The sequence below is a fragment of the Mauremys mutica genome, chromosome 7 (genome assembly GCF_020497125.1).
Source record: "Mauremys mutica isolate MM-2020 ecotype Southern chromosome 7, ASM2049712v1, whole genome shotgun sequence".
NCBI lineage: Eukaryota > Metazoa > Chordata > Testudines > Geoemydidae > Mauremys > Mauremys mutica.
Genome location: NC_059078.1, coordinates 55,860,176 through 55,871,322, shown reverse-complemented (window position 1 = coordinate 55,871,322; position 11,147 = coordinate 55,860,176). Strand labels below are relative to the sequence as shown.

The window sequence follows — 11,147 nt, the reverse complement described above, 5'->3', positions numbered from 1 at the left end:
TTCCATTCTTAAAAATGGTAAATGTTATTAATAAAATAAAGGAAAAAAATACATCTGGGAATACATTTGGCAATTGCTAGATTTTAAAAGAGCAACTACAAGGATTAAGCACCAAGAATAGCTTTCTTGAGGTCCAGTTTAAAGGTTACAAGCAAAACAAATGCACCTGGGACTAGCACAGAGGAATCCACAAGCCATAACAAAGTAAAAGGGATAAACCTAATTGTGTCTTCCTAGACATTTCCTGATCTATATATCTGGGGTTTTAGGTTAATAGTTTCTAGATATGATACTCATGACTTTTTCATACCTGGCCCAAGCTTCTTACAGGATAGCTGCTGCCCTGTCCACCAGACAGACAAAAGGAGAGGTTTTTTTTTCAATGTTAAAAAGTTCTAGCCTTCCCACTGGCTCTTTTGGCCAGGTGCCCACTCACTTCCTTTTACCTATGCATAGCAATGAGACTTTTTAACCCTTTACAGGTAGAGCAATTAGGGAACAGCTACTAAGAGGGATTTTATAGCTACTGACTGGCTGGGTGTCCATAAAAGGGAGCTTCCCCTCTGCCTCTTTCATTTATCACAACTTCAAACATTTTAATGGAAATGTATCAGTTTTCAGTAAAAACTAGGAACTTGAAATATTTGGTTTGCAAAGTTTTGTTGGAAAATTTTAAAAGAAATAAGCTTTCTATGAACATTTTCATTTTAAAAGTCCATTTCTAATTGAAAAAATATTTTGATTGAAAAATTTTAACTAGCTCTGCTTGGGGGAATGTAAGGGTGAGGCTGTACCAAGAAAAGGCCCACTGCATAAAAAAGTTATGGGAGAAGTTTTGTCACAGGTTGACACTGGCCCTTTAGGAGGGAACTGAGCCATTGCACCTGTTACTGGTCAGCTTTAAAGGCACCTGGGCCTAAGGAGACATGTGACCCTGATTACCTGCTCCCTGGTAACAGGGAGCCTGGGAAACCTAGGATTGCCAGAATCCCCTGGAAGGAGAGGGAAGGAAGCAGGAGCAACAGGTGCCAGAGTGCCAGTAGAAGGAACTGGAGAATTAAAGGGGGACAATAAAGCTCTGGGAGCTGTAGCCCAGGGTGAGCTGAGGAACTGTGTTTTTGTTGATCTGACTGAAGTTTGGACAATAAAATTACATAAAAGAGACTGTGGTTGTGTCAGTAAGTCCTTAGCAAGCTGGAGAGGAGCTGCTACAGGGCAAAACCATGGTTCTGTTGCATTACACTGATGATGCAGAGATGTTGGACCTCTTCTGATCCAGAATACATTAGGTAAAGTATATTTAAAAAGTGGGGTGGGGTGCAATAAGTGTAGGGTCAGTGTTGAGGTGCTTTATGCACAATCCTACTGGGGTCATTACCAGCTGAGGAAAGGGGTGCACTGAGGAATTCTTTGCCTGCACTCAGAGGCACACTGTGGATAACACCACCCTGCACATAAGGGCAAATAAGGAGTCTATGGAGCTCCCATTTCTATTAAGGGTGATGATGAGGTGCCAGCCACAGGCAGCAATCTGCTTACATGACATTCATTGTAGGGAAACCATGGCCATGTCCTCAAAGAGGAGGAGAGACAAAGGGATAAAAAAATCATCTATCTTCTGGCAAGCCTGTGGACAGCCCACAAGCTCCTATGCAAGGACTTCATCTGGACAAGTTACACTGCTTGCAGATGCTATACAAATTCAATTACACTGAATATTAACACAGTGCTTTAGTCAAATTGCACCGTGTCTGTCTCAAATGAGTAATTGCTTCAATATTCTATTATAAACACCCAGCCATATTTCAATGTGCCTGAAGCTAGTTTAGACTTAGCACTGCCTTGTAACTACTCTCCCTAAATGTTTCTCTTAATTATTTTTAGTCCCCCAGACAACCTTGGGGCTTTCTTTCCCCACTCCTGTCTTCTAACCTGGTTGACTTGGTTCCAAAAAGACTGAAAATGAGTTATAATGAATGTATGTTTTTTATTTATGTGTTAACTTAGCGCTGATAAAAGATGTTGCATTAAAATCACCAGAGAGTAACGCCTTTTATATTTAGCCACATAAAAAAGGACAGACTAACCAGTGACACTGCAGCTTGTTGCACGCACATAGACTTCCAATGCACCTTAATTCTATCTGGAACAGCCCCCTTTAGTTCAACACTCCAGGTATTAGCTGTATTTGGTCTTCTCTGACAAGAGCACCAGTTAAGGTAGTGATTTTGGGGATGTGGAAATTTGCCTTGTAGTACACTATCTTGTGGTTGATTCCATCAGTTTTCACATGTAAAGCAGGGCTCAGTACTTGGTTTAGATAGGGACAGCTAAGTGCTACAGGATGTCATTAGTATATTATCAACCTAGACTGGGGACCAAATCTGATTTCAGATGCCATTGATTTTGTTGGGAACAGTATTGCCAATTCCAAGCATTGAAAAAAAAAATCAGGAATCTGCCCCTGCCTCAAAAAATCATGCGTATGGCTTCAAAAACCATGAGACTTCTTAAGAAGAATACATTTTGGGTTATTATTTTCCACCTGGTTTCTGAGCCTTTCATTTTCCAGTTTTTCTTCCACAACCAAGAGGGCTAGAAATTTACTTTTTTTAAAAGTGAAAGCTGAGTGTCTTGTAGAGACCCATGTCTCCAGAAGCTGGGGCTTGAAGAAAAACATCAAATATCACAAGACTTATGATAAAAACATTGAGAGCTAAAATCATCAACACTGTGAGAGAAGGATCAGTCTTTAAATAAACAAACAGAGCACTGCATCCCAATCAGCACACAGCTGTGGCCCATGTGACATCCTCAGGGCCATACAGGCATTGTATATATTGTGTGGCTGTAGTCCACATAACACACAGAGAGGTGCATATGCAGCCACAATGGTAAATAGGTTAAGAACCACTGGTTTAGAGCTAGGGTGATCATACATCCTATTTTGGCTGGGACAGTCCCTTTTCAAAGCCCTGTCCCACCATCCTGACTTTTGTTTTTCCCCAAAAGTGGGCATTTGTCCTGTTTGTTCTTACCAACTGACAAATGCTCACTTTTGTCAAAAAAAGTGGGGTGCAGAGGAACATGCAGGAGGCAAGCAGTGATACCAGCTCCGTGCCAGGAGGGGAGGCAGGCAGGGATCAAGTGACCTGCAATGCCAGCCAGAGTCTCGAGGGGGGGGGTGGGGGGGTAGGCAGGGCTTGGGTGAGCAGCGACGCCAGTCCTGTGATGGGGGGGGCACTCGGGTGAGTGGCTTGGGCCAGCTCTGCACTGGGCGGGAGGGAGTTCTGGTTAACCCCATGCAGGGGAGGGGGAGCACGCACTTGCCCTGAGTGGGGGAAGGGGGCTCATATGAGCAGCTTAGGCCAGCCCCTGGGGGGAAGAGATGGCTTGTGCTAGCCTTATGTGGTGTCCAATTTTCCCTTTGGGAAGTAAGATCACCCTCCTTAAAGCCATATTGAACAAAACAAAATGGAGGGGGCGTGAATAAATTCCAGACTGGAACTTCTCTTGGCAGGGTGCGAAAGGGAGGAGCCTGTTGTGTATTTGGTTGTCATGGGTTTTGTTACTATGGCAACTGAGTTAGACTATTAAGGGATAGCTCAGCCGGTTTCAACCGGCTGAGTGAGCTCTCTGTGTCTGTAAATAAAATGGAGGTTTTGGTTAGCTGTCTGCTCTCTGGCCTCAAGTGATTGCTTCCTACACCGGCTGCCCCTAGGACATAACACTGGCGACAAGGGTGGGATCCTGGTGCTGCTCCAGTAACAGAAGGAAGTAGAAGTCAAGGTAAAGACCAAACAAAGAAAAAAAGCTGCTTGTTTGCACTGACTGTGAAAGTGAAACTAAAAATCATGGCTACTCTGACCAGGCCCCTGGAGCCTTTTGATGAGAATACAGAGCAGTGGCATGTGTATACTGAGCGTTTTGAGCTTTTTGGTATTGCAAATGACATTACAGAAGTGAAGAAGGTGCCAATATTCTTAACTGTTGTAGGGGCTAAAACCTACTCTCTGCTACGCAGCTTACTACACCCTGTTAAGCCTGAGACTAAATCTTACAGTGACATTGTGGAAATCCTGGGGTCTCATTTCTCCCCAAAACCACTGGTAATTGCTGAAAGATATAGGTTCCACAAAAGAGACCAAAAGGAAGATGAAACAGTTGTACAATTTGTAGCCATTTTAAAAAAGCTAGCAGAACACTGTGAATTTAAAGAGATGTTAAATGATGCCCTGCGTGACAGGTTAGTGTGTGGCCTCTGCAGTGAAGCTATACGGAAGCGCCTACTGACAGAGGCTCAGCTTACATTACAGAAGGCTGTTGATATTGCTGTCTCCATGGAACTGGCTACAAGGGAGGCACAATACATCAGTGCACCCCCTAGGGTGCAAAAAGTGTCACAAGAACTGACCCACAAAACTGTGCAGAGTCAAGAATGTTACCGCTGTGGTAAGCCAGGACACCAGGCATCAGAATGCTGGTGTAAGGACCTGGTGTGTCGACACTGTGGCAAAAAGGGACACATTGAGTGTGCCTGTAAACAAAAGAAAAAGAGGCCTGTGGTCTGGCCGACAAAAAGAGGAACCTTGCATACCCTAGAGCAGACCCAGGATGATCAAGGTGACACCTCCTCACAAGAGGAAGTGCCACTGCATGTTTTGTCTTTGGCAGCGGGCTCACATGAATACTGGGTAACCCCCTTATTGGAGGGCATACCTATACGCATGGAACTAGACACCGGTGCAACTGTCTCGCTGGTTCCTGAGACTGTGTATAAGGAAAAGCTACAGCATCTTCCGCTTAAGGCAACAAAAACTGTTCTGAAGACGTATACAGGTGAAGCTGTGCCCATGTTGGGCACTATTGATGTTAAGGTGGAGCTCAATGGACGGGCGGCTAAATTGCCACTGTTTGTGGTGAGAGGTAACTACCCAGCCTTAATGGGTAGGCCTTGGCTTGGGAAGATTCAGCTGAACTGGGCAGAAGTGCACCGGATGACTAAAGAAGAAACCAGTCTAACCCCTTGTAGCGGGCCGGTGTGGCTCCCCTCCTCCCCGGAGAGGGTTGAGCCCCGGACACAGGAAGGGGCGGGGCTACAGCAGGGTGAGCCCGCCCCTCAGAGGGTCAGGCGGCGACCCGGAAGAATAAAAGCCGGGCCTCCCAGCTCAGTCAGCTCTCAGCCACCGGGGAGAGCAGACCTGCCTGAGGGAGCTCCTACCGGAGGAACCACTGGAGCCCCGAGCGACTGCCTGGACTGGACGGAGAGCACCCTACCTCGCTCCTGGGAAGACCAGCCGGAACTCCCCCGCGCCACCTACGACGAGGAGCCCGGGGGAACGCCCCAGCTGCCATGCTGTTACCCCGAGGAGCCCCCGGGGCAGGATTGGCTGGACTTCCCTAAGGACCTACCAGACCTACCCCCCAGCCCGGGTTGGGACGAGCCCATGCAGTGGGACTTCCCGGGGCGAGACGCCGTGGACCAGGTAGGCCAAGAGGGGGATAGTGGAAGTGGCCCGGGGGCAGCTGACCTCAGTCAGGCTGCTGACCAGACTGAACCCATGTCAGTGTGTTGCGGTCAGGATCCCCACTGACCGGCAGCGGTGAGGACCGCTGCCTAGGGCCCCGGGCCGGGACACAGTGGAGTGGGTGGGCCTGTGTCCCCCCCTGCCACCCCACTCACGGGTGGCAGTCGTCCCCCTCTACCTACTGGCTCAGCCTGCCGCAAAAGGCCTGAGCCCCTGTACTGCTTGCTACTGGCTCAGCCTGCCACAAGAGGCCTGAGCCCCTGTACTGCTTGCTACTGGCTCAGCCTGCCACAAGAGGCCTGAGCCCCTGTACTGCTTGCTACTGGCTCAGCCTGCCACAAGAGGCCTGAGCCCCTGTACTGCTTGCTACTGGCTCAGCCTGCCACAAGAGGCCTGAGCCCCTGTACTGCTTGCTACTGGCTCAGCCTGCCACAAGAGGCCTGAGCCCCTGTACTGCTTGCTACTGGCTCAGCCTGCCACAAGAGGCCTGAGCCCCTGTACTGCTTGCTACTGGCTCAGCCTGCCACAAGAGGCCTGAGCCCCTGTACTGTTTGCTACTGGCTCAGCCTGCCACAAGAGGCCTGAGCCCCTGTACTGCTTGCTACTGGCTCAGCCTGCCACAAGAGGCCTGAGCCCCTGTACTGCTTGCTACTGGCTCAGCCTGCCACAAGAGGCCTGAGCCCCTGTACCGTTTGCTACTGGCTCAGCCTGCCACCCAAGGCCTGAGCCCCTGTACTGTTTGTTACTGGCTCAGCCTGCTACCAAAGGCCTGAGACCTATTTAGACTGTTTGTCGCCCAGCCCCTGCACCAGGGGGCCTGGGCCTGTCCTAGCCTTAAAGAGACAGGACAGAACCCCCGTGAGACAAGCGGGCCGGTGTGGCTCCCCTCCTCCCCTCAGAGGGTTGAGCCCCGGACCCACCTGTTACAAGTGGCACCTGACCAGGGACTGTGATCCCTTGCCCCTGTGAGAAGGGGCCGGTGAGAGGGCGGCGGACCGCCCCTCTTAGCCAGGAAGATGGAGACTGACCGGCTGTTCCAGCTGCTGGTGGAAAGCCAGGAGCGGCAACAGACGGCTCAGCTCCTACAACAGCAGCAACAGCATGCCGCCCAGCTGGAACAGCAGCGGCAGCGAGACGCAGCCCAGCTCCAGCAGCAGCAACAGCAACAGGTAGCTCAGCTAGAGCAGCAACAGCAGCTGGTGCAGCAGCTTGGGACCCAGCTGCAGCACCTCCTCGGGCCCGCCCCCCGCCCCGCTGAATGGCCCGCGGGGGAGGGCACGGGGGGGGGTCCGCGTCTGGCGACCCCCCTGCGTCTGACCAAGATGGGCCCAGATGACGACCCGGAAGCCTTCTTGGTCACTTTTGAGCGGGTGGCCCTCGTGGCGGGATGGGCAAGAGACCAGTGGGCCACCTTGCTGGCCCCCTATTTGACCGGGACGGCCCAAGCAGCCTACCGGGGGCTGGCGACCGAAGAAGCCCGCGACTACGACCGCGTGAAGGCTGCAGTCCTAGACGCTTTGGACATTAGCCCGGAGACGTTTAGGCAGCGATTCAGGCGACATACCTACCCGGCGGGAGCCCGTCCCCGGATGGTGGCCCAGACCCTGAAGGAGGCCTGCCGTAGGTGGCTGCAGCCAGACGTCAGGACGGCGGAGGAGGTCACCGAGCAGGTGGTGTTGGAGCAGTTTGTTCACACCCTGCCGGCCAAAGGCAGGGCCTGGGTACTCCGCCACCGACCGAAGACCTTAGCGGACGCCGTCGCGCTCATGGAGGGCTTCCTGGCTGCTGAAGCCTCGATAGGGCCCACCTTCCGGCCACCTACCTCGGGGCCCGAACGACCCCGGGACGAGAAGAGGGCGTCGAACATGCCCCACCCACGAGGCCCAGATCACGGGCCGGGACCCCGACAGGGAACCCTGACTCCAAGCTGGGAAGCAGCCCCCCGGCTGACTACCCCGGCCTTCACCCAGAGAGCGCCCAAGGTCCGGCGGAGCCCCCCCCGAAGTACCAGAACAAGCCTTCCCCGGAGTGGACGCCCTGAGCTCGGTCCCTGCTTTAGATGTGGGAAAGCAGGACATGTACAACGAGACTGTCCTGAGATGGATTGCAGTTTCGGGCAGGTTTACGTAGGGGCCGGCCGGGCCCGCCAGGCGGAGGCCCCCAAGCTGATAATCCCGGTGACGGTTGAGAACCAGACCACACAGGCCCTGATCGATTCAGGGTGCGGCCAGACCCTGGTCCGCCAAACTCTGGGACCACCGGCCGACCCCCGTCTGACGCCGATACAATTACAGTGCATCCATGGAGATGTCCGACCTTACCCGAGTGCCTGGGCCCAGCTAACGGTGGGAGGCATTACCCGGCGGGTAGTCGTCGGTCTGGCGCCCGGCCTGGCCTATCCTGTGATTCTGGGGCGAGATTGGCCCTCATTTGAAGAGGTCCTCAGGGCAACGCCGGGGTTGGCTGCTGAACCCCGGGGACCTCCACCAGAGGCGGGGCAGGCGGGGGAGGAGAGTGAGGGAGGAGACCAAGAAGGTCAGGGGCCGCCGGGACCAACTCCCTCAGCACCTCGCTTCGATACAGACTTTTGCCGCGACCAGCGGTCGGACCCAACGCTTAGCCGGGCCTACCAACAACTTGCGGCCGTCGACGGCTCCGTAGTGGATTCTCATCGGGCCACGCAGTGGCCTCATTTCGAGCTGCGGCGAGATCGGCTCTACCGCATCGATCGAGACCCACGCACCCGGGAACCCTTGACGCAGTTGCTGGTACCCCGTTGTCACCGCAGGGCCGTGATGCAGTTGGCCCACGATGTGCCTGCCGCCGGGCATCTGGGGCAAGAAAAGACCCTCGCCCGAATCCTGGCGCGGTTCTTTTGGCCCGGTATCCATCAAGAGGTGAAGCAATATTGTACCTCCTGTCCCGAGTGCCAGCTGGCCGCACCGCCTAGGGTATCCAAGGCCCCCTTAGTCCCTATGCCAGTCATCGAGACCCCCTTTGAGCGGGTCGCCATGGACCTGATAGGTCCGCTTCCCCGAAGCGCGGCCGGCTTCCAGTATGTTCTCGTCCTCGTGGACTACGCCTCCCGCTTCCCCGAGGCCGTTCCCCTGCGGAGCATCACCGCCCGGACCATTGCGGGGGAACTGATGAAGATTTTTGCCCGAGTAGGGTTGCCTAGGGAGATCCTAACGGATCAGGGCACTAACTTCACGTCCCGGCTGCTCCAACAGGTCTGCAAGCTCCTGGGGGTGAAACAGCTGCATACGTCGGTATACCACCCGCAGACCGACGGGTTGGTAGAGCGGTTTAACCGCACCCTTAAGGACATGCTAAAAAAATTTCCCCCCGAGGAATTGCGGCACTGGGACCAGTTCCTACCGCCCCTGCTGCTGGCCATCCGGGAGGTTCCGCAAGCCTCGACCAAGTTCTCCCCCTTTGAACTGTTGTACGGGCGGAGACCCCGCGGACTTCTAGATTTGATGCGGGAAACATGGGAGGAGTCGGTCTCCCCAACCCAGGGCCTCCTCCAGTACGTCCACCAGTTACGGGAATACCTAACTCAGGCCGGGACAGTAGCCCGGGAGAATTTGCGGGCAGCCCAGGCAAAGCAGGAGCGGAACTATAACCAGGAGGCACGGGCCCGGAGGTTTGCTCCTGGGGACCGGGTCCTACTGCTTCTACCCTCCAGCGAGTCGAAGCTGTTGGCCCGTTGGCAGGGGCCCTATGAGGTGGTGCGGCAAGTGGGACCCGTGACATACGAAATCCGCCAACCCGACCGACGGAAGAAGCTCCAGGTCTACCACATCAACCTGCTAAAGCCATGGTGTGACCGAGAGGGCCTACTGATCGACCCTTGCCCGCCTGAGCCCGAACTGGGCCCGGACACGGCCGAGACAAGGGGTGTGGAGGAACCCCCGATAGGCCCCTCGCTCACGGCAGAGCAGCGTAAGCAGGCTACCTGTCTCCTGCAGGCTTTCCAAAAAACCTTCACGGCAGTCCCGGGGTATACAACCCGGGCCTGTCACACGATTCTGACCGAGCCAGGGAAAACGATCAGGGAAACCACCCGGCCTTTGCCATACCGGATGCGGCAGGAGGTAGAAGAAGAGGTCCGAACCATGTTGGCCTTGGGGGTCATCGAGCCTTCCTGCAGTGAATGGCGCAGTCCGGTGGTGCTGGTCCCCAAACCGGACGGTACGCGCCGATTTTGTATAGACTTCCGTCGGGTGAACGCCATCTCGCGGTTTGACGCCTATCCAATGCCCAGGGTGGACGAACTCCTGGGCCGCCTGGGGGAAGCCCAATTTATTACCACCCTGGACCTGAGCAAAGGATATTGGCAGATCCCACTCGACGAAGCATCCAAAGAGAAAACGGCCTTTGCTACCCCCTCAGGCCTTTATCAATTTAATCGAATGCCGTTCGGCCTCCATGGGGCCCCTGCGACCTTCCAGCGGTTGATGGACCACCTCTTGCGGCCCCATCAGGAGTATGCGGCCGCCTACTTGGATGACGTGGTAATCTACAGCCGCCACTGGGAAGATCACCTCAACCGGGTCGCCACGGTCCTACGAACCTTGCGAGAGGCAGGGTTGACCGCCAACCCTAAGAAATGTAGGATCGCATGGCAGGAGACCACCTATCTGGGCTACACGGTGGGAGGAGGACGAATCAGACCCCTGGTAGGCAAGGTACAGGCCCTTGCGGACTGTCCCACACCCACGACGAAACGCCAAGTGCGGCAGTTCCTGGGGCTCGCCGGGTATTATCGGCGGTTTATTCCGCAATTCGCATCAATTGCCGCACCCCTAACTGAACTCCTCACGAAAAATAGCCCCCGACAGGTGCGCTGGACGGCCGAGTGCGAGGTGGCCTTCCAGACCCTGAAGGACCGCCTTTGCCAGGAACCAGTCCTGTACAGCCCGGACTTCGACAAGCCGTTTGTTCTACAGACAGACGCGTCTAAGACCGGCGTCGGGGCGGTCCTGTCGCAAGAAGCGGATGGGGGGGACCATCCAGTAATATACCTCAGCCGGAAGCTATTCCCCCGCGAGCGCAACTATTCCGTGATCGAGAAAGAAGCCCTAGCGGTGAAGTGGGCCTGTGACGCCCTCCGATTCTTCCTCCTAGGTGCCCCCTTCACCCTCGTCACGGACCATGCACCCCTCCAATGGTTAATGAGGATGAAGGATAACAACCCCCGGATCATGCGGTGGTACCTAGCCCTACAGCCCTATGCCTTTACCATCCGGCATCGGGCGGGCAAGGACCACGCGAATGCCGACTTCCTGTCCCGCCTTGAGGAGATGGAAGGACCTGGCCCCAAGGTATGGGAGCCAGGCTTGAGGGGGGGGGAATGTAGCGGGCCGGTGTGGCTCCCCTCCTCCCCGGAGAGGGTTGAGCCCCGGACACAGGAAGGGGCGGGGCTACAGCAGGGTGAGCCCGCCCCTCAGAGGGTCAGGCGGCGACCCGGAAGAATAAAAGCCGGGCCTCCCAGCTCAGTCAGCTCTCAGCCACCGGGGAGAGCAGACCTGCCTGAGGGAGCTCCTACCGGAGGAACCACTGGAGCCCCGAGCGACTGCCTGGACTGGACGGAGAGCACCCTACCTCGCTCCTGGG

At 54.9% G+C, this 11,147-nt stretch overlaps 1 protein-coding gene across 1 annotated transcript; it reads left to right on the top strand.

Annotated features, from left to right (window-relative positions):
- Positions 1-6,850: 6,850 nt before the first annotated feature.
- Positions 6,851-10,726, top strand: LOC123374105 (the record flags this gene model as incomplete). The annotated part of the gene is made up of 2 exons (XM_045023618.1): positions 6,851-7,120; positions 7,271-10,726. Coding segments are annotated over exons 1-2 (3,726 nt in total), but the record flags the coding sequence as incomplete, so codon positions are not given.
- Positions 10,727-11,147: the final 421 nt, after the last annotated feature.